General features: G+C 36.4%; 1 protein-coding gene across 2 annotated transcripts in view; it reads left to right on the forward strand.

Annotated features, from left to right (window-relative positions):
• Positions 1-24,139, forward strand: part of SRBD1 (S1 RNA binding domain 1) — a 203,099-nt gene that overhangs the window by 92,085 nt on the left and 86,875 nt on the right. For both annotated transcript variants that reach the window (XM_032351862.1, XM_032351863.1), the window contains exon 15: positions 17,528-17,619. In XM_032351862.1, the coding sequence (XP_032207753.1) occupies positions 17,528-17,619 (92 nt within the window). The remainder of the gene's footprint in view (positions 1-17,527; positions 17,620-24,139) is intronic.

Below are 24,139 nucleotides of genomic sequence, written 5' to 3' on the forward strand. Positions count from 1 at the left end.
TTGGAACTGGAGTGGGTGTTTGAAAAGTATCTGTTGACAGAAGCCTGGTTTCTAAGCCTGGGAACCATAGGTTGGAAGAAAAGGAAAAGGTGATTTTTAGTTTCTTCTTTGTGTGTGCGTGTGTTTCTAATATGTGAAGTTTTGTTTTTTAACCACCAGATAAGGTTAGAAATGGATACTCTCAAACTTGCTCATGAGGATAGTGATTTATTCCAGGTGAGGAAATGCATTCATTTTACTACCAGTATATCCCCCTGAGAGTGGAGTTTGTCCATGCTTTGGCAAAGTAGACTGCTTCAGGTCAATTGGTTACATTGTTACTCCTTACAGGCCATTATTAGTTTGTATCCTACATATTTTAGTGGGGAAAAAAAGCCCTTTTTTAATGAATTTGCCAGTCTTGTGCGTGTATGTGTGTACTCACTCTCTTTGTCTCTCTCTCTCCTGAAAACATTTATCTAATGCTCTTGCCTTCCTCCCTCCATTTCTTTCCTTTCTTTTTTTTTTCTTTTCCCTCACATTTAAATATGGGGAAAAAGTTAACATCTTCCCTATCACTGTGTAGGAATGCCTCGGTCTATAATTTGTTTTGTTTCCTAAAGACTTACGATTTAAATTGTTTTTGTATCTGTTTTTAGTAAAGTCATTTATTACATGTAGCAATCCAGTGTTTATAATTATAAAATAATTATAAAAAAGGAACAGTACTATCTAATTTTCCTCTAAGAATTAAAAAGTCATAGTTACATTAACATACATATACTTTGGTTTGTTTCTATTCTAACATTTTTGTTTTTGTTTTTATAACTTTAAAATGAAAATGATGTTGGAATATGACTCCAAATATGTGGAGTGCTACATTAACATTACTTTAGTGATTGTAATTTAACTAACAGTCATCCTAAGTTTGAGTTAGAAAACTTGAAATTAACAGGAAAAATTCATTGGAGCCCTTTGATATAAAATATATTTTTAGAACAACATCCAGTCATTTAAAATTTACTTTGGAATAGAGACTTCATACTTAAACTTAGGGAAAATAAAATAATTTTAAAAGCTCTTTCAGCCATTGTGCAGTTACTGTTGGAAGTGATTGCCAGCATTGGAGAATCAGGAAGTCTGTAGTTTAAATTCTTCAGGATCAGATTATATCTCAGATTTTCTTTACACATGGTGTTAAGTACATATTAAGTGACAGCTGTAACTTTCTTTTCCTTTCTTACCTTTGGGAATCTCAAGAACACAGCTTTAGCTTTCTTCTCTTTTGTGTTATTTTTAGATTGTTTTAATTTTGAAGAGTACATATTATATACCTGTAGTTTGCAGTATGACTAAACATCTGAAGAACCCAACTTTAGTATACTGTGTTTTTTTAAATTATGTAAATGGCTAGTGGCCAGGTTTTAAAAATTGGGGGCAGGAAACTTTATGAAGGTATGAGGGAGATACCATTATTTTTAGGTAAGATGAGACCAGGAGGTTGTGTTTATTCATTTATTGGTTTTAGTGTCCTTTTCTTCCTGCTTATGATTTTCTTCTTCTTTTTTTTAAGATTTTATTTATTTATTTGAGAGAGAGAGAGCATGAGAGGAGAGAGGTCAGCTGGAGAAGCAGACTCCCTGCTGAGTAGGGAGCCCATTGTGGGACTTGATCCTTGGACTCCAGGATCATGGCCCGAGCCGAAGGCAGTTACTCAACCAACTGAGCCACCCATGCACCCTCTGCTTATGATTTTCTTAACATCGAGGATTGTTGAGATAAAAAACATTTGCCAAAAAGAAAGCCCAGTATTTAAACTGGCCAGGGAGACCATCAGAGGTATTAGAAAATTTTAGAGATCCAAAGAGATAATTGGCTGCATATGGATTTATTTTTAAGTTTCAGAGACCAGTCAATGATTTTCATAAGCCTTTTCTTTTGTTTTTCTGCTTAATTGAAGAGATTGCATCATTAGCCAACTAACATTGAAATGCCTGAGTTTGTCCTCACTCTTTTTTGGGGAGTGAAACTGATGACTGTTTTCATGACACTGAAAATTATGAGATACCTGTATATGGCTTGTCTTAGTTCGCTTGTATTTCAGTTGAATTTGTGCCATTTCTGATGCTAGTGCAGTGTGTCCATTTCATGTGTCTGTTTACCATTTGCATGATTTTTGAGCAATCATTCCTTGACAAGGAACTTTGTTTTTACCAACTCTCATCTTTGCTGTACCTCAAATGTGAACACGGACTGGTTGTTATTTACGTAAAGGAAAAAAAAATTCCTGTATTTCAGTGAGGAAAGCAGAAAAATATGAGTTGCTGGGAAGTTTAAGAATCAATTAAGTTTGGTGAAAAAACAATGAATACTGTTACGCTGAAAAGAAATAAAAAATAAAAAAAATTTTAAAAAAGAATCGATTAAGTTAGCAAAGTATATGGAAGAAAGATAGCAGACATGGAAAATAATCATATCAAAATAACTTGTTTTACAAAAATGAAAACCTTCAGATTAATGATGAGCAGGAAGTTCATTTCGAAAATTTTACTTTTATTTAATTTATTTTTAAATTGTATTTAACACACTTGATTTCAAATAGTAAATATATATGTGAGAGTACTCTTAGTCCTTATGTGAATGTGGATGTGTGCTGATATTTACTTTTATCCTTTACATAAGAATAAGATCTGAATATTGATCAGAATAAGATCTAAAAATATGAAATTGAGAAATTATGTGAGCAACTGCCCACAGTTGAAAAATAGTACTTGCTGGTTGCTTAGAAGGCAAGATGAGATAGTGAAGATTCCAGTGAATTGTTTTAGTGTGGAAACAGCCCCAAATATATGGCAAACAAATGAATTTCAGTGGTGTAGCCATAGTAAGGAAAAACGTTGAAGGAAAAAAAAAAAAAAAACTCTAACCTGAATCCAAGTGAAGTCTTGATTCCTCTATATGCTTTGTCCTTTGAGGTATGGGAGCAAATTAGTATTTTGACATATCAGTCTTTGGCACAATGATCCCTTTGTATATTCAAATAGAGCATAAAATTCTAATGATAATTGATTTTCTTTTTTAGGGATTATATCATTATATTGTGTACTGCTCTCTGAAAATTCTAGTTTGTTTAGTTTCTGATGTATCTAACCAGATGACCTGATCGTGAATGTTCCACCCTAAGCAATTTATGTATTTGTGTCCTTCTCCAGCATCTCCTGCTTTGAATATTCCTCAGAAATCATTACTGTTTTTTAAGAGTTAGATCTGAGAAGAAGCAGAGACCATCATGCAAATTACATTAACCTCTGGGAATGAAATGCTTATTGATTGATCTTCACAAACAACTTTGAAAAGGTTCCAAAACTTTCTTAGTATTGGGAAAACCTGTGAAAAGACGACTGGGAGGGAGGAACAGACAGAGTAAATATCTAAACAGAAAGAAGTCTGGCCGAACAGTTCTGGAGCTCGCTTTTTCTTTTTAAGTCTTGGTTTCAGATGATCTTGGCCTAATTTGAGTTCTTTGATTCTCTCTTACTCCATAGGTGAAATGAAGAGGTACTTGTGATCCTGACTCCCTTATAGAAAGTTAGAGTTAGTAGATCTTAAAGCACTTTCAAAAAGCTATAATTATACAAATGCAGGAGATTTGTACTATTACTTTAGAATAACTGAAAAGGGCCTTGCAAAATAATACCCATCTGTAGAGTAAGCAAAGCATTCTGTGGTCATTTTCTTCTCTGCATGGAAGATCTCGTTTGACCAAATTATCAGACAGACGGGATATGGACAGGTGCCATTGCACTCGGCTATTTTCTCTTTTGTGAGACTCTTGAGTTGAATGTTTCTCTGGGCAGCTAATCTTTGGCAACGAGGCTTTGTTCTAGTAGCGGCATCTGGCACTGGATTGATTTAACCACGTCTGAGGTTTGCTCTTTTCAGAATGTGCTTTCTAGGCAGCTTCTGTGCGTCTCTGACATGACCACATGCTGTTGCTGCTTTTCCTGCCTTCTAGCACCACATGTGAGGCTAAGGCCTCCTGACACCTGCCGTTTGGAACTTTTACTTGCTGAAAAATGTCAAGATGAGCAGACAAGATGAGGACATATATAACTGATCATTCTTCCCTTTCTCAGGAATCAACTGAGCGCATTTATTCATACATGGATAAATTGCTGAAATGGTATAGTTCTCTTAGCTTTGGAGAGCACACAGGGTTTGTGTAGAAGTTTATATGTCTTGGCGTGTTCTTAATCTCCTTTATACTTATTTGGTGTGTTACTAATTTGCTATTTGTGTAAGCAGAGGTTTTAGTGATTATTTTATGGATTTCACTGGGTAAATGGTGAGGGTCAGCCAGAGAACTCTTCCACATTCCTCATTTTTATTAAGAATCTCACTAGGAAATTGCAGATCTTCAAGGATGAGCTTCTGTTATGATCATATTGCCATATATGTATGCACACACTAATGATTGTCAAATCTTAAATGGCCAGGAGTAAGACATCCTGTTTGAGGTCCCTGGTTGTTCCTTTTTTTTTTTTTCTACCTTGAGCCACCCAGAGGAAAGATGGGTGAATAAAGGAACATGTAATAAATTACATGGAACAGAAAATTCTATTCCATGTAGGGACTGGCATCTAAATGACTGAGGAAAGAAACTGAACTCTGGGACAAAATGAAGGCTTAAAACACTATTTTGCTTATTCTTAACTTTCAATTGTATGGATAAGTCATAATTGACTGTGTGCTACTGAGTAGACTCTTTGTTCTGTTTCTCTTATCTTGATCTTCATGTTGGATCTCAAGTCCATAACATCACAGAGATGGTGATGCCCTCACTTGGTAGAGTTTGAGAGAGAAGTTCTACTGACTCTGGGTATTTTGAACTGCAAAAAAATATAAAAGAGTTGGGTGAGAAGATGCCTAAAAGTGAAGTTATGGGGAGCCAGACCATGTTCAGAGGCTGTGGATCACCTGTGAAACTCATCTTCTGGCCTCTCTTTGGACAGCTTCCTTTGAAGTAGCTTGAAGTGGCTCAATGGAAAAGGGAGGATGAATATTGGCTAATGGGCTTATTCTTTGTAGTGTAATATATGAAAGTTAGTAGAAATAAAAAATCCATCCCCAGCAATTAGAAGGCAGTGAGAACTAATGACTTTTATGTTATCAACAATATCCATGTATTGGAACATAAATATTGGAAAGCATTTTACTGGAAGCCTGGTAGATCTACAGTGAACAAAGCTTTTTGCTTCACATCCTGTGTTAACTTGATTTATATAAAGAAGGGCTCTTTTTGCAAACCTAAATGGATTTTCTTCATCTTTTAACTTAAACTTTTAACTTAAATCCTTCCTATTGTTAAGGTTTCTCCATAAAATCACAGAGTATGTGGCTCAGGTCATGGTTGTAGAAATAATGTTCAGTAAGCTTCTTAACTTTAGATTTCATTTGGGGATGTGGATAATTATCAAGGAGTAAACATGCAGTATTTTGGGTTTCACCTTAGAAACTACTAATGTTACTGTTTCTTCTACCTGAATTAAACCTTTCTGATATTTTTTTTTTGAAGTATGTTTCATACATTGCAAGTTATGGTCCTAGACAAGATTAGAACTTTGGTTGCCACCTTTGGCTTCTTTTAATTTAAAGTTGATTTAAAGTTCAATAACTTTTCAACAAAGAAAGGGCTGTAATGATACGTGAATTATTTTTAAATCTTTAGTGAAGAAGGCTATAAAATTAGACAAAAATATCAGAGGGGAGACGAGTCATGAGAGACTGCGGACTGTGAGAAACTAACTGAGGGTTTCAGAGAAGAGGGAGGCTGGGGAGATGGGTTAGGCCGGTGATGGGTATTAAGAAGGGCATGTATTGCATGGAGCACTGTGTGTTATATGCAGATAATGAATCATGGAACACTACATCAAAAACTAGTGATATACTGTATGGTGCCTAACATAATAACATAAAAAAAATGCTAGCCCTTTTACAGGATAAAAAATATCAAAATAAATCATACATATCTCAGGGAATTCTCTTTTCTCTATATCCTCTACTATGGTGCACTATTTATCTTTGTTTCCATTATTTTATAGAGTAGACATATTTCTTAGAGCTTTAAATATGGCTTTAAAAGCCATAGGCCTGATTAGTGATTCTGAAAACACTGGCTCAGAAGTTCATATTCTTTCGTGCTAGCATTCTCTCCACTTTTCTCAGTTGATACCTCAGGCCTGTTTGCAGCTGAATTTATCCATTCCATAATAATATTAAAGCCAGTTAGTTGCAAATATTCTTTTCCTCTTGAAAATGGTGAGCATATTTAGGATGATAGTTGTAATAGGCTTTGCTAAAAGGAAATAGAACAGGAAAGTGGATATGAGTAACATTTATATTTGCTTATGCAGATGGGAAACCACTAAGCTTTCACATTTTTCAAGGATTTGTTATTTCTTTTGAATTTGTAAAGCTTTAGAACAGTGGTTCTCAAAATATAGTTCCAGTCTTCATCACAATTAAAAACTGTTTTGTTACCAAAGACAATTAAGAAAATGACAGGGCAAGCCAAAATTTGGGAGAAGATGTATGCATATCACGTGCCTGATAAAGACTTATATTTATATATATGTATATGCTTATAAATATATATTTATAATACATAAAGAACACTTATGACTCGATAGCAAGCAAATTAACCAATTAAAAATTGGCAACAGATTTAGATCGGTATTTCACTAAAGAAAATTAGGAAAGGCCAACATATACATTGAGTAAATGCTCAGCATCATTAATTAAAGAAATGTAAATTAAACTATAAGTAAAAAGATACCACTTAGTAACTACTAGAATAGCTATTGAAAAAGACACTAACAAGTATCATCATGGAAATGAATAAACTACACCGAGGCAGTTTCTTTTGAAATTAAGCATAAATTTATACTTTAGCATTTCTACTCCTGGGAACCTAAGAGAAATGACATGTGTGTCCAACATAAAGATTTGTACATGGATATTTATAGCAGCGTTGTTTCTAATAACAGAAAACTGTAATGAACCCCAGATTCCATCGACGGATGAACAGATAAATAAAATGTGCTATATCTAGAACAACAGAATACTTTTCAGCAATAAAAAGGAAACAGTGATGCTCAACATGGAAGAATCTTAAAAACATCACAAGTGAAGAAGCCAGACGTAGAAGACCACTGATTTTATTATTATAGTTATGCAAAATGTCCAGTTGAGGTGAATATATAGAGACAGAATAATAGAAAGTGGGTACCTGGGCTGGAGGTAGGAATGAGAACTGTAAATGGGCACACACTATCTCGGTGATGGAGATGTTCTGAGATTAGATTTTGGTGATGGCTATATAACATTTACCAAAAGTCAATGAATTATATACTTAAATTGGGTGAATTTTATGAACTATAAATTATACCTCAATAAAACCGTAAAACAAAAAGTGTGGTCCCAGGACTAGCAGCATCAGCACAACCAGAGAATTTGTTAGTAATGCAAATTCTTGGCCCCAGTGAAGCAGAAACTCTGGGGGTGGGGCCCAGCTCGCTGAGATTTAACAGCCTGCAACAGATTGTGATGGCAGGATCAAGTTGGAGAACCATTGTTCTAGAAACAGGGAAGGTCCCGTGGAGATGGGGGTAGTTTGAGGTATAGTTTGTGTACATTTCTCTACTCTGTTCCTGTAGCTTCAGGAAAGGTTTGAATTAAGGAATGTTGTAGTAGAGCTAAAGAAAATTACAGGGCAATGGTAATAAAAATAAACTGGCCTTTCATGTTCTTGCTATGTCCCCACAAGAAGCTTTAGGATTGTGATGTTTGTGTACCACATATGTTAGTAAATTCCTGTGTTCTTTTAGGCTTGCTGTTATTTAACAAACATAGCATAAACAGGTTCATTTGCCATAACGACAGTGGAAGTTTAGATCCTTGAAAGGAATTATTTCTCCTAAATATTTACACAGTGTAATATAGCAGAGCCAGAAATGTGCAGTGATCCTAAGAAAGTAAAGATCTGACTATAGATAAAGATGTAAACAGAGTAGTCAGCTGAACTGAAATTTGTTCTCTCCCTCCATCTGTTCAGTGTACCTTTAAAAACCACGATTAGGGGGCACCTGGATGGCTCAGTGGGTTAAAGCCTCTGCCTTCCGCTGAGGTCATGATCCCAGAGTCCTGGGATCGAGGTCTGCATCAGGCTCTTTGCTTGGCAGGGAGCCTGCTTCCTCTTCTCTGTCTCTTTGCCTGCCTCTCTGCCTACTTGTGATCTCTGTCTGTCAAATAAATAAATAAAATCTTTAAAAAAAAAAAACAGAGCACAAGCAAGCAGACTGGTAGGCAGAGGTGGAGAGAGAAGCAGGCTCCCCACTGAGCAAGGAGCCCCGATGCAGGAGTCGATCGCAGACCCTGGGATCATGACCTGAGCTGAAGGCAGCGGCTTAACCCACTGAGCCACCCAGACATCTCCCCCACAAAAAAAAAAAAACACCCAAAAACCACGATTAGAAAATTTGTTGATCTAGAGTAGTAGTCTTATGCCTGAGTTGTATGTTTAGGTTTGTCCCTCCTCCCCTCCAAGCATTATCTGGGTGGCCAAAGGAAATTTTGAAGGTTGTGTCTACTCCAGGCTGCTACCTGGTGCATGTATAAGATGAAGTTCGTAGATGGGGTCTCTATTAACAGAGACAGGGGAGCTGGGACCGATGATGACTTCTGTCAAGGTGTAAATTCACTTCAGAGGAAAGTAGGGGTGTGGAGGGTTAGGAATAAAACAAATATGAGAAGGGAGAAAAGTAGGAATGGGTGACAAGGTATGAAAGGTATGAAAGCCAATCAAGCTGATAAATGTGCGTCATTTCCGCTAATGCGGAGTTCGCTGAGGTTATCAGTGGTGTTATTTAGAAGAGTATTAGGGAATGTAGCATAAACCATTGCTGTTTCTTTGGGATGTCTCGGTGGCTCAGTCAGTTAAGCTGCTGCCTTAGGCTCAGGTCATGATCCCGGGGTCCTGGGATCGAGTCCCGCATCGAGATACTTGCTGAGCAGGGAGCCTGCTTCTCTCTCTGCCTCTGCCTGCCACTCTGCTTGTGCTCTCTTTCACTATCTGACAAATAAGTAAATAAATAAAATCTTTAAGAACACACACACAAATACAAATTAAAAACCTATTACTGTTTCCCAAACTTTATTCTAGTGTGGCTAAAAAGAGTTGAGCTACTACTCACTGGAAAAGGAAGTCTCAGCCTCCTATTATTCTTATTGTTATTATTTTACTTTTAATTGTCTCGTTTCCTTTGCTTCTCTCCTTTTTTGTTATTATTGTTCTTTCTTAAATCTTAATAATTAGTATGACATTATTGAATACTTATTATTAGCAAAATATGAGAATATTAAATCCCCTAAATTGGTAATTCCGATTCTGACTTCTGTTATTGGATGGATAATAAAAGAATAAAGTCTATGCTTAACAATCTGCACTCTTCACATTTACTAGTGGATAAACTTGCATAGACGTATATAAGCTAGAAAAGGTGAAAAGACGAGTTAATGAGGCAAATTTTTCCCTTTGTAAGAAAATTCAACACAATTCTCTATGTAACTCTCAAATTTGTATCTGAGTAGAACTGCATTTGAAAAAGAGTAAACAAATACAGATAACTGGTTATTATATGAATAAGTAAAAATTGGGCAGTAAAAAATGGACAGTTTTGGAGTTAAACGTAAGAATCAGGAGAAGCATACTTTCTGGTGTGGTGTGGGGTGTTGGCTGGTAGGTTGACATCATGTTCTTTAGATCAGTACATTTCAAAATGTTGATCAGAGGACATTTTCACTGTAAAATCAGGTCAGTCTTTTATTCCCTGCCCTCTTAGTTTTTGTGTCTTTTCAGTCATGAACATGGAATGTCTATAGTACTTCTACAGACAGCACTTTCTTCTGTAGTTGGTGTTCCTCTCTTTGCCTGATTTTCTTGTCTTGGAGGCAGGGGGCCCTGTCCTTTTGCTTATAGTCTGACACCACGCAGGCTCCCAGCCTTTTGATTGGTTGCTCCTGTGGCAGCTTTTTCTTGAGCTCCCTCAGTGGTACCATGCAGTACTTGCAACAACTTCTTATTGGTCTCAAATGTAGATGGGTGGGGTTGGGGGGAATAAAGAAGGGATTTTTTTAAAAGGAAAGCAGGTGAAGGGAAGGGAAAGAGAAACTAAAAGGGATACATACTGTGTAAAGTAGTGGTCATTTCTGCTGGTGCCATTCTTGGTTAGAAATAGCTTCTACCTCAGTGGAGGGACCCAACCTCCAGATAGGAGTCAAGCTCTCCATCCTCTTTGTCTCTCAGTGTGTTGATTTGCTTTCCCCATAACAGCGTTTGAAGATACCAGTGATTTTTGTCTTCTCTGTTGTTGGATGGCCCAGGGCCAGCAGTAACAGTGATTTCAGTGTACTGTTTTGCCACACTGTGGTTCGCTGTAGAGGCTTGGCATCACTGTGCACATAAACGGCTGATGCTGAAGAGCAGAATCAGAGTCTCTCGTGAATACTCTTGGTGTATTTCTAGCATGGACAGATAGGTAGCTGGTGCTCTGTGGAACCTTAAACTCCAAATTAAAGTTCTGCTGCATAGTCACTAATTTGGGTCTACCTTTTTTGGGTTTCCTTTGTGGCCAGAAAGTATTCTTTTCATCTGATGTGGTGTGGGGCACTGAAGGAAAGGTAGCCGAGGGAATTCTACTGTTGTAATCTTGCTCTGTGGCTAAGATAGAGTAAGATGTGCATCTGGGAGTACATACACCTTTGGGAGACATTTTAAGTTCCCCCAGGCTTATTATGGTCCTCTGTATGATTACTGTACTATTGCTAGGCTTATTCTCTTTGAAAAATGCTCATCTTTTGAAAGAAGGTTTAGAATTCTTATTTCTTTCTTTCTTTTTAAACTGGTAATTGAAGTCTTTCTAACTGGTCTTCCACCAGATGGTGCTAGTGTTACATAGCTAAAGATAAACTTGGCCGCATTGAAATTTTGAGCTTGTATGCCTTCTCTCTTTCTCCTTCACCATACTTTGTTTTTAGTGTTTTATCCACATACACCACTTTCCTAGCATACTGCTGTGTCACCTCACATCTTGTATGTTGCAGGTAGTGAATTGATTTTTCCTTGGCGATCATGAAGGATAACTTAGGTGGTGGGTTCAGAGGCCAGGGACTGAGTAAAACTTAAGGATATATAGTATGTAATTTCTTATAAAATTTTTTATCATACATTTGTTTCTTATCTGAGCTGTATGTACAAACTGAGACCTTACTCTTGACTTTTCTGCTTGGCCACCTTTTATGTTCTAGTAATATAAAATGTTATCGTTTGAGATCTAGAAGCCATGTTCGGAAGTTTTTACTAACAAGTGACATGTTTACCCAGATTAAGTTCAAAATAACTTTAATTACTATACAAGACAGTTTGGTAGAATAAAAGAAAATGTTGGGCATTATGTGATATCAGATTTCCTGGGCAATTAACAATTGTTATTTTAGACTTAATTTCTAAACTTTTTCTGTTTACAAATATCACATGGCTATTGCCAAAAAATCTAGAGTTAAAGAAATAACTCATATTTAAATACTATTAACATTATATACATAAGCCTTCTCTTTTCTTCTTTTTATTAGATCTATATTTTAAAATATCAGAGTTGTTTTCATATCATAGTCATATAACCAGTTTTTTTCACCTACTATTTTGTAACCAATTTTTAGCGACAGTATAGGTTTTCATTTAATGAACCCTTTAATGATAGGTGTTTTGATTTTCAGTTTCCTTCAGTAAAAGCTTGACTAGCACTTTTTCATTTTTTGTGTATTTTAAGATCTCTTTAGTATGAATTCTTAAAAATGTAATACCTGATTCAGAAAGAATGCATGTTTTTGTAACATGATCTATATTTTCAAGCTACTATCTGAAAGAATTCTATAGTTTAAACGTCTTTAACAGCAAATGATTTTCCTTGTTTCTTTGCTTCCTTATCACCAGGTTACCCTGGTTTTTAAAGCAACTAGTTAGTGTTCATTTGAGACTCCCTGAAATGGCAATTCATCACTAAATTCTAGAACCTAAAATTGTTTTGATATTTTCTTAGAAATAAGCTTTATCCTTTAAACATTAAATCCTAGACCCCCTTTTTTTCACAGTGGTTTGGTTTTGGCTTTGTCTCCTACCCCCTAAAAGTACAACAGCCATCCTTTCATACTTCAGAATGTGTTATCTCTTGTGCAAAGCATAGAATCAAGGTCACTGTTGGCTGTTTTAGCACTTTCTGTTACTTGTTGGGAAACTTAGCTCAAGCCATTACTCTCTCCGTATGAATGTTTCTCAGTCTGAAAATTTGGAAGAATGGTTTTTAGATAAATTGTTTTTAAAAACTTTAGTGAAATTAATTGTGCATTTAATGTAGTAGCTATTTAGTGCATTTTTTTGGTGGGCAGAAGGAAGTAAAGAAAGCTTGTTACGTAATAGTAAATTTTGAAGAATTCTAATGTACTTTTGAAAAGAACACATCAGTTTTTGTTTTTGTTTTTGTTTTTGTAAAGATTTTATTTATTTGACAGAGATCACAAGTAGGCAGGGGCAGGAGGAGCAGACGCCCCGCTGAGCAGAAAGCCCGATGTGGGGCTCGATCCCAGGACCCTGAGATCATGACCTGAGCTGAAGGCAGAGGCTTAACCCACTGAGCCACCCAGGCACCCCAAGAACACATCAGTTTTTATTGATTTAAGCACTCTATCTTGGCTGATTTTGATATCTTAATAAAAAACTGCATTTTCATTTAAATAGATTACCTTTGAATTGAATTTCTCCTGTTAACGGAAGCATGTGATTTATTTTAAAATAAGAGAAAACACCAAAGCTACTTTTGTATTTGGGAAATGGGGAGAAGAGAGGAGACATCATGGAACTTTGTAAATGAATGTGAAAACTATTAGCCTAATAACTTAAAAAAACAAATGGCTGGTTTTCCTGTCTCATGAAAAGAGTCCCCACCCGACCCCATCTCAATTTGGTAAAAGAAATTGCCATTCTCAAAAAAAAAAAAAGAAAAATTGCCATTCTCTTTATTGTCAGAACAAATAGTCACTATAAGAAAACTACTTGCAAACTGGGTTTTACTTTTTTTACTTTTTAAGAAAGATTTTATTTTATTTATTTATTTGACAGAGAGAGAGGTCACAAGTAGGCAGAGAGGCAGGCGGAGAGAGAGGGGGGAAAGCAGGCTCCCTGCTGAGCAGAGAGCCTGATGTGGGTTTGATCCCAGGACCCTGAGATCATGACCTGAGCCAAAGGCAGAGGCTTAACCCACTGAGCCACCCAGGTGTCCCAACAAATTGGGTTTTAAAAGATTCATCAACATATAGTCTGTTTTGGCAGAAGACACTTACAAATTCTGTAATTTAAACATCTTTTCAAAAAATAAAATTATATTGATAAATGATCAGTTTATGTAATGCCATTGAATTTAACTTGAGATATAACAATTTAGCATTTTTAATGTAGAGTTTTTATTAAAATTTTTAAAAATGAATTTAAAAGTATATGCATCCATATACTGGGCATTTCACTTACTTTTTAGTTTTGGCTGTGTGGTTTGTATTTTTTTTTTAATTAAAAAAAGACCCTAAAATCGTGCTGAATTTGATTAAGTGTTTTTAGAAATACATATTCAATTATAGACTGTTAGCACATTAACATATATATTAAGTAAAATGTAAGTCTGGTAGTAGCTTCTGAAATTTACTTACATATTTTTAACACTTGAGATACTGTATGTATATATTTAAGTATTTGTGTGCACTAGCAATTTGAAGGGGCTTCAGAGCACTGTAATAATATTGAACCTTCAGTTCATTTACAACTATGTCAGTTAAATTCCCCCCAAATAATAAATTCTGCTCAGAATCTTGTCTGGTTTATGGCAAAGATAAATAAAGTAATCAAATTGCTAAGATTATGCACCCAGTTTCTTTACACCTGAGAGAAATTCATTTTGTGGAATGTAATATTTATTAAATCGTGAGCTGTCTGAATTTTATGTGAAGTTCATTTTTGCTTTTCTCAAAATATATTAGAGATAATTGGAATACTTTTCCATAGCTTATTGGGAAACTTGCAATAAACAGAAAGTGGCTTAGAAAACATATTTTTTGAGTGTCTATCTTTGACATCCAAATGGGAAAGAACAAAGGAGCATTATAAACACTTATTCTTTGCAACTTCCCCTGGAAAAAATCATTACCACTCCCAGCTTGATTTGTTTCATTTAGTTCTTGCCACATAAACTTCTTAGGTCCTTATATGTTGTATATTGAAGAAATCAGTGTTGAGGGTTTTTTGTTCATTTAGATTATTGGAGCATTCTGTTCTACGCTTAGAAGTGACCTGTTTATTGGACCCATGCTATCTAATAACTAAAGCATATAAAATTTACTACGTTTTGTATTGATTTAATATTAACGTTAATCTAAAATATTTCGGTGCAGTGTGTCACATCTGTTTTGTATTCCTCTGTTTAAAAGAAGTGGCAGTGTGGTATTTGGAGGAATATTTATTATCTGAGTGTTTTTCTTTGCAGCAGTTTCCCTCAGTCTATTGAGAATTATAACTTCCAAGAGACAGTGAATCACCCAGCAAATTCTCAGGTACCAAACTGCCAAAAGCCACAGTTAACTGCAGTTTTTATTTACCACTTCATTACCCTTTACTTAACAGTGGCAATTTTGAAGCCTTCTTGAAATGATAGAAAATAAATCTGTGGTGAAATTTTTAAAAATATTCTTTCCCTTAATAATCAGTCCAGCCTGTACTTCATGGATACTCTAGGTTTTTTCAAGAAAAAAAACTTTGTTAAACTGACTGTTGATTTGTGTTTGAAACCAGTTTTCCATGACCAATGACTGAATATTCTTACCCTGTGATGGTGCTTCCTAACTTTTTGAGGGGTTATGGGTTTTAAGTAATCACTGAAAACTATAATCCCGTTTCCTAGAAAAAAATGCATAGATACTGTATTTTGTATGCAGTTTTAGTTAATCCTGTTTTTCCCTACCCAGAAGATCATGGGCCTCTGATTAGAAACTGCCACTATAATGGAACTGAAAAATCCCTTCTAGAGTGTTGGTTTTAACATCCTATTATGCCACATCAAGAGTTTTCTTCACTTCAAGCTTTATTTGACATTACTTTTTCTCCTTCATCATTACATAGTAGAAGTTAAGCAGAATCTATATCTTATTTTGGAGAAAAAGCACAATTACCTTTTAATTTTAAAGTGCATATCTGAAACTGTAGAATATATTTGGCCTTCTAGGTGCTTTAGATTCTACCTTAGACACATAAGAAAGGAAGAAAATGGTTTTTCTGTAAAAAGGTGTTATTACACTTATTGTTTAGCACAACAGTATGGGTTTTCATTTTAATGAGAGGTTTAAAGCTATTCAGAAGTTGTTTGTGTGTGTTGGTTAAGAGTGTGACTTAGGTTTAAAGCAGATTAGGGTTCAAATTCAACTCAGTAGTTTACCAGCCAAGTGACCTTGGGCATATTACTTATCTGTTAAAAAAAAATCACCATATAAGGATTAAATGAGATAAAGTCTATAAAGTGGTTGATTTTGTACTTTGTGTGTAATATGCACTCAGTTACCTCTTTCTGTACGATGATGGTAGTATTGATGATGGTAAACAATTACAGAGTGTTCATTTTTCCTATTAGGAAATTTCGGACAGTAGACTTGGTTGCAAAAAATAGCTATAAATCTTCATATTCCCCAAAATAATCTTCTGAAGTTTGATGGCTTATAATTGTTGTCAAAGTTCAGTCAAGAATTCTTCAAAGATGGGTAGCAAACTAACTATTTTCACACTTTTCTTATCAGTGTTCAGCTGTTACAGTGAGGCAATATGTTAAAAGTTACCCACTAAACTTGTCTCACAATTAAAGTAAATATTGAGGAACAGAGAAAGGAAGACGTTTCTAAAAGTGGATTAAAAAGCACAAATATGTTTCTGCTTTTGAGTCTTGACACCTGGCTGGTCTCATGGTAAAGCCACAGGTATCTTCAGGTAGATAATGTTCCTTTGCATATTATGTCATAAAGAATACCTCCAACTTAGGGGCACCTCGGTGGCTTAGTTGGTTAAGTGTCTGACTTCGGCTCAAGCCGTGATCTCAGGGTCCTGGGATCAAGCCCTGTGTCTGGCTCCCCGCTCAGTGGGGAGTCTGCTTCTCCCTCGTGCTCTGCCCCTCCCCCCACTTATGTGCTCGCACATGTCTCTTTCTCTAAGAAATAAATAAAATCTGAAAAAAAGAACACCTGTAATTTAAAAATGTTGAGGAAATGGCAAGATTTCATTTCTTTTGATGGCTGCATAGTATTCCATTGTGTATATATACCTAGAGCGTATCATGCTTAGCAAAATAAGTCAAGCGGCGAAAGACAACTATCATATAATCTCCCTGATATGAGGAAGTGGTGATGCAACATGGGGGCTTAAGGGGGTAGGAGAAGAATAAATGAAACAAGATGGGATTGGGAGGGAGACAAACCATAAGTGACTCTTAATCTCACAAAACAAACTGAGGGTTGCTGGGGGGAGGGGGGTTGGAGAAAGGGGGGTGGGGTTATGGACATTGGGGAGGGTATGTGCTTTGGTGAGTGCTGTGAAGTGTGTAAACCTGGCGATTCACAGACCTGTACCCCTGGGGATAAAAATATATGTTTATAAAAAATAAAAAATTTAAAATTAAAAAAAAAAAGTTGAAGGAGTGAAGTAGTGATGTCAACCACTGTATACTTGTCCACTGTAAAAGAGTGTTCCCACCGTGGTTTGAAAAGTATTTGGAGCTGAAGAAGAAGAGGATCATGTGTGTTATGTTTTGATTAAATAACGGTTTAATACCTGCCTGAAGTGAAAGGCTTCAAGTTTACTAAAAGGATGATTTCAGGCCCTCCTGAAAAGAAGTGGGATAATATCCTGTCTGGTCCCTTTCCTATTCACATTTGTGGTTGTTCATTATAATTGAGTCATAATCATGGCAGTGATTTTTTATATATCCACATGTGCACATATCCACTCACATGTATGTGTTCTCCATGATACTTTAGAATGATTAATTCAGTTGGGGGTCATAAGTATTAGTAAGAGATTATGAACAGAAGAGAATCTCAGTATATTCTGGAAATTCAAAATTTGCATTAGGGGAAAGGGTCCATTGTGTTCATCTATAAACTGTGTCCTTACTACTGACAGGAAACAACTCAGTGAATTTGTTACGGATTTAAACCTGTGTATTTCCTCTGTGAAGAACACAAACCTTACTTGATCACTTTATTAAAAATTATATGCTACAGGTACCACTGAAATATAAAGAAAGCACTTTTCACTGCAGTTCTCTTTCTTATAATGCCCAGTCTTATTCATTAATTTTCTTTGACAGGGAGAAAGTTTGGAAATCATATTTCCCCTTTTCTTTCTTCTCAGTATCGTCAGTGAAGCAGGGGCGTCAATCTACAGTGTCAGCCCTGAAGCTAACAAAGAGATGCCAGGGCTGGACCCTAATTTGAGAAGTGCAGGTAAGAAACTGTGGGCCATCACAAAGGTGTGTGGTTTTGATATTTTGAAGGACTTTTATTTTTAGCAAGCAAGAAAATTTAGAAGGTATATGCATAAAAATTAGCATGTTAAAAAGAAAATGGTTGATTAGAATAGTAGTTGAAATTATGGAAAAGAAGAGGAAGAATACTGTTTTTAAAGAGAATAGTAAGGGGCGCCTGGGTGGCTCAGTCGTTAAGCGTCTGCCTTTGGCTTAGGTCATGATCCTGGCGTCCCTGGATGGAGCCTAGATTATATTCCCTGCTCAGTGGAGAGCCTGCTTCTTCTTCTACCACTCCCCCTGCTTATGTTCCTTCTCTCTCTGTCAAATAAATAAAATCTTAAAAAAAAAAAAAAAAGGTATAATAAAAAATTAGTCCAAAACATCTTTAGTAAAATTAGGTGCTTAAGTGTTATAATAAAATTAATAAAATACTCCAAATCTCTTATTACTACTACAAAATATTTATTACAGCTTTTTATTGACAAATAATATATTAACCTAAATATATATAAACACGCACAGCTTCTTGCTATTTGTCGAATGATCAGTTTCTCTTATCTTGCTAATGAGGCAGTCATTAATGTTTAAAACAGCCTGCTTTGATTTTAGTTGTATTAAGTTACTTTGGTTTCTGTTTTGTGGAATAGTTAAAATGTTGTGTGTGAAGAAATTGAGATACTTTCATACATCTAGTGAAAGTAATTTGTATTAAAATCAAATTATTAAATCTGAGCATCTCTCTCTGTGATAGTGGGATATTTAGACTACTTTTTTAGAAGGGACTTCTTCATTTAAAATTTTTCCTTAAGGGGCGTCTGGGTGGCTCAATTGATTAAGCGTCTGCCTTTGGCTTTGGTCATGATCCTGGAGTCTGGAGATAGAGCCCCACATTGGGCTTCCTGCTCAGTAGGGAGTCTACTTCTCCCTCTGTCCCTTACCCCCTCTTGTGTTCTTGTGCACTTTCTCTCTCTCAAATAAGTAAAATCTTTAAAAAAGTAAAATCTTCCTTAAATATTCTCATCAGGTTTCATTGACTGTTCTTGAAATCTATACTTGGAGATAACATATTTGAAAATTTTTGCATTAGTCTGAGGCTAAAAACCTATTTCTTACATTCAAAAGAGCTTGTAGTTTCCATTCAATTGTCGAATTGATTTTTGTTCCATGATATCCTCTGTCTAAAATGATCATCTTCTCAAACTCAGATCCCAGCTCAAAATCTTGGTCCTTCTGTGAAGCTTTTTCCTATCACAACAGCACAGTGTGGTCTCTGCCTCCTTGCCTGTGCTCTTTTGGTACTGACCTTATAATAACAAGAGCAATAATAGTAGTAGGAGGAGATACAGTAATCATAGTGGGAGCTGCTAATACTAATCTTTTAAAGCACTTAATATAGGAGAAACATTGTGCAAACAAATGCATTACCAGGATTATTTTGTTTTATTCTTATAAACCAAGGCTTAAAGTGTCCACATAATCAATAAGTGCATATATAATACTTGTGTACTTGTATAATAAAAGGATACTTTTTTAAATTAAAAGATAAAATTCAGGGGTGCCTGGGTGGCTCAGTCAGTTGTGTCCCAACTCTTGATTTTTGGCTCAGGTCATGATCTCAGGGTTCCGAGATTGAGCCCCACGTTGGGGTCCATACTGAGTGTGGAGCCTGTTTAAGATTCTCTCTCTTCCTCTCCCTCTGCCCCTCCCCCACTCTCTCTCTCTGTCAAAAAATAAATTAAAATTCAATTCAGAACTTTCAAGTTGGCACTGATAGGGAATCTTACAAAAGAACATTTGAAAGAAATATTGTCTAGGGAGTGGCAGTCTCTCAGACCTCCCACTGCTAAGGGGGCTACTGTTTCCTCTTCACCACTGGCCTATGTGGGTGCATAACTGTCAATGGTGTTACAGGTGAGACAAGATTGTAACATTCCAACAAGACTGTCTGAAAATAGGCGATAACAAAAAGAAGAATTATTATATGGCCCGAATTACTCAGATTCCAAAGTCTGTTTGTGTGTTCAATTTGGGATTCACTGCAGGTATGCCTTCCTGCTATGTCTCAGCTTGCTTTCACCTGGCAATGACTATGTTGATCCCTGTCAACTCAAAACATCCACATAGACATTTTGAGCCTTCAAGAACTGATCCTGGAAGCAATTATTGAAAGAAGCTCAGAGTTTCCACGCTAGGTTTTCTAGAGTTCATTTCTTCCTCAATTCTTCATTTCTAGTGATTGATGGCAGGGATGACTTTATAATTCATATGAGACCTGTCCTACCTCTGGGTGTGGGTTTTCCTTTTCAGCCCTCTGTAAGTTTACTATAGCAGAATATAACAGAACCTTAACATTCATGCAGTGTTAAACATATGTAAGAAGATGACCTTCATATTACTGTATCTTCTTGACCAGTTTTTCAGCTTACTGAGAGCAGAGGTTATCCTTATATATTCTTACAGTCCCCCATAATAAGTTCATTATACTGGAGAGGCATTTAAATTGGATAGAATAGTACGTAGATGATATTAAAATGTTTATTATGGATTTCTGATTTAAAATAGAAGATTGAGTATTCCTTTACATACCTTTCTAAACTCCCGTAAAAGTGACAGTAGCGTGATGGAAAGAAGGCACAAACTTACTAGGACAAGGAAGGGAGAGGAAAGAACAGCAATAATCATTTTGAAATGGGAAAGCAAATGGCTGAATAATAAGTGATCTAGCCAACTTGAGAAAGTTGAATACTAAGACAGCATTGTAGAAAACCAAGAACTAATCTGAAATGCTCATGGAACCCTTATAGGTTTGGGAAATGCATGCACCAAGTTACCTTTAGAATTATCTTGGGAGGGCTGCAGGTAGGCCTAAGTGAGAGGATTGATTGAAAGTTCTATGTAGAAAGCAGTTGGATGCAATTAAACACAGAATACCATTTAACCCAGCAATTCCACTCCTCAGTATATACTCAGAAGAGTCGAAAACAAGGACTCAAATAGTTGTACACAGTGCTCATAGCAGCACTATTCACATAGCCAAAAGCTGGAAACAACCCAAATGTCCATCACTGGAAGGGTGGATAAACAAAAGGTGGTATATCCATACAACGAGGTACTATTTTTAGTCATAACAAAGAATGAGTACTGATGTGTGCCATAAGGTGGGTGAACATTGAAAACATGCTAAGTGAAAGAAGCCAAACACAAAAGGCCACAAACTGTATGGTTACATTTATATGAAATGTCTAGAATAAGCCTAACCTATAGATGGAGAAAGCAGGCACTGGGAAGAGGGGAAAATGAAGAGGGACTACTTTAATGGGTGCAAGGTTTTCTTCTGGGGCACTAAAACCGTTTTGGAACTTGGTAGAAGTAGTGGTGTGTACAACAGTGTAAGTATAATAAATGCCACTGAATTGTACACTTGGAAATAGTTAATTTTATGTTATGTGAATTTCACATCAATTAAAAAAACCAAAATTGTTAGATTTCCTGTTCCACACAGTTGAGTGACTCTCCTTCTTTCTTCTTTATAGAAGACCGGAAATTTTTTCCTCTGGAGAGGGTTAAACAGAAAGTCTCTCTGCTGGAGGACACAGGTTATACATAATAATGGGAATAGCTGCTGAAAAAAAGACATATTAAATAATTATTTACATGCTGATGTAAAGATCTTAAGACTAAATCTTCCATGCAGGAGATAGGGGAATACTGACCCGCACAAGAGAAAATACCTAATGAAACTAATGAAAAGATCAGAGGTCCACAAGAAATGAGCCAGATCATCATATAATGAAGCCCACAGTTGATAAACTTCACATTTAGGCAAAGCACTTACAGTCAGCTTCTTGGTACCCTGGCCCTGGTGGACAGTCAAGGGTCACTATCATGTGAGGAGACTTAACACTGTTGAAGACAGATGTGGCGGTAGTGCGAAAGCCACCAGGAGGAAGTAAAGACTATATAGATGGAAGAAAAACTTTTACATCCTTAGAGAAAAGAAAGGTATTTTATTCACTTAAATGAACTTGACATAAAATAATAGTCACCTTTTTAGGTGAATTCTTGAATTCATCTGTGAATTTTGAAAAGCTTAAACTAATCAGGTTACCACAACCACTGACACTACAATTAAGATAAGGAATATTTTTATCTGGCCAATAGATTAGTCTGCTTCTTGTTCAAAAATGAAATCATTAATTAGGGGATCAAGATCATTTATTGAAACAACATTTTACTAAGTTTTATAATGAAAAAATTCTTATTTGGAATTGTTGAATGAAAAAACACCCTGGGAAGTCTTATCTGCCTCTGTTGCTGTCTGAGGGCAAGGAGAAGGGGAAAATGAGGGGAGTATGGGACTTTACAAATAAAAATTTTCACTTTGATATTCCTAGATAACAAAATAAGGTAAATTCTTAGGAGAATGCAGTTTAGTACAGTTTTTCAAGCATTAAGTTTATTTGCTTTAGAATGGCTTTTAGATTCTAGATATTTCAGAGAACTGAAGACCAAAACCCATAGAACCCTTTTTCTCCTTCGGATAGAAGATACATTTTGAATGAGGGGGGTGGTGCTTTCAGGGTCACTTCATGTGGTTGTGCAGGTCTGTGCACCAGACATCCTGCCTAACCATAGGAGGTAGCTCTGCTTACGGACCTATGAGAGCACTCAGTCTCTCACCCCTCCTTTGGGTGTAAGTAACCTATTTTTTTCCTCTAATGCTTAACTTTTTGTTCAGTAGTGGTTTAGTTGTCTCCCTTTCCCCACTGAGTTACATTATTACCATTTAACAGATTATCATATATTAAAGATGAAATTCCTATGTGTATTTTTAGTCTTCTTTTCCTTGGTCTCACTTTGCCACAGTGCAAGACTATCAGTTACAGTGGCTTGTGATGTGACTTATACTTTTTAAATTTTAATTGTATTTTTCTTATGCATTTCCTTTTTTCATATATACTTTGGAGCCATTTAACTGAAATTCTGTTAAATTGTCACCTTAATCCAAGTTCTGTATACTTTATTACTCACAGGCAGCACACACACACACACACACACAGAGAGAGAGAGAGAGAGAGTAAATGGATTGCCCTTCACAATATTTTCTTATTGGTTGTTGATGGCATATGGTACTCTATCAGTTATTGCCTGGGTGTTTTTATTTTTTTTTAATTAATTAATTTATTTATTAAAGATTTTTATTTATTTGACCGATAGATCACAAGTAGGCAGAGAGAGAGAGAGAGGAGGAAGCAGGCTCCCTGCTGAGCAGAGAGCCCGATGCAGGGCTCAATCCCAGGACCCTGAGATCATGACCTGAGCCAAAGGCAAAGGCTTTAACCCACTGAGCCATGCAGGCGCTGGGTGTTTTTAAACCAGCCAGTTGAAATCTGAGTTCTGGTATTTTTTCAGTTGACTTGTTTGGGTTTTCTAAAGTAGTCAAACATCATCAGTAAATAGTAATCTAGTTTCAGTCTATAAGGACTTATTTAGCCAGAGCGATGCCATCGATGCCATCCGGTTAAACAGTGATTTTGTTGTTTATGCATTAAAACTTAAACTGACCCTGCCCTCCCCTGCCACCAGGGGACTTACTTAAAAGCAAGTTCGGGAAACCAGTCCCAGGTAACAGAGCCCAAATACAAGGGTGGGTCAGGCCAGGTGGAGACATCCAATCAGTGGGGGTGCATACTGTCTCCCTAGCTACCGAGGAGTGTGGGCCCCACTTTCGGGTGCCTTTTGGGTGCCAATTCTGACCAAGGTGATAGGCTAGTTCAAATATCTACTATAGGGTAAATTGTGATTCAAGTGGTCACTTGTGTGTGACCTAGCATTACTGGACAGCTTTCTCTGTGTGCTACAATCTCATTGGCCACCTGTGTGTGGCCAGGCTCAACCACATGGCCTTTGCCCTTTTAAAGTTAGTTGGCAAGGCAGAGAGGGGTTACCCTCTCTGTAAGAGACGGCCCCGACCAGTCAGTTTGATTCTCAATGCTTGGCGCGAAATAAAGCTTTGCTTGACTTTCGCTTTGTATCAGTCTTGCTCCTTTGATTACGGACCCATCAAATCTTTTCAGTAATGATAACCATCTTTTTTTCCTTGTCCAGCTGTACTGACTAGAATTTTCTGAACAATGGTGAATAGTAACAGTGACATAGAAATATATTGACATTATGTGGGCAAAATAGTATTGGCTTATGCTTGGATATACTACATTGAAAAAATATATAACAGCTTCATTGAGATATAATTTAATAGCATAAAATTTGCCCTTTTAAAGTGTGTAAGTCAGTGTTTTTTAGTACAGTCAGAATGTGCAGCCATCGCCACCATCCAATTTTAGAACATTTTCATCACTCCAAATAGATACCCAGCACCCATTAGCAGTCGGTCCCCCTTGCCCTCTTCCCCTACCCCCTGATAAATACTGATCTACTTCCCATCTCTATGGATTTGCCTACTGCAGACATTTCATATAAATGGAATCATTACAACA

The sequence above is a fragment of the Mustela erminea genome, chromosome 7 (assembly GCF_009829155.1).
Source record: "Mustela erminea isolate mMusErm1 chromosome 7, mMusErm1.Pri, whole genome shotgun sequence".
Taxonomy (NCBI): domain Eukaryota; kingdom Metazoa; phylum Chordata; class Mammalia; order Carnivora; family Mustelidae; genus Mustela; species Mustela erminea.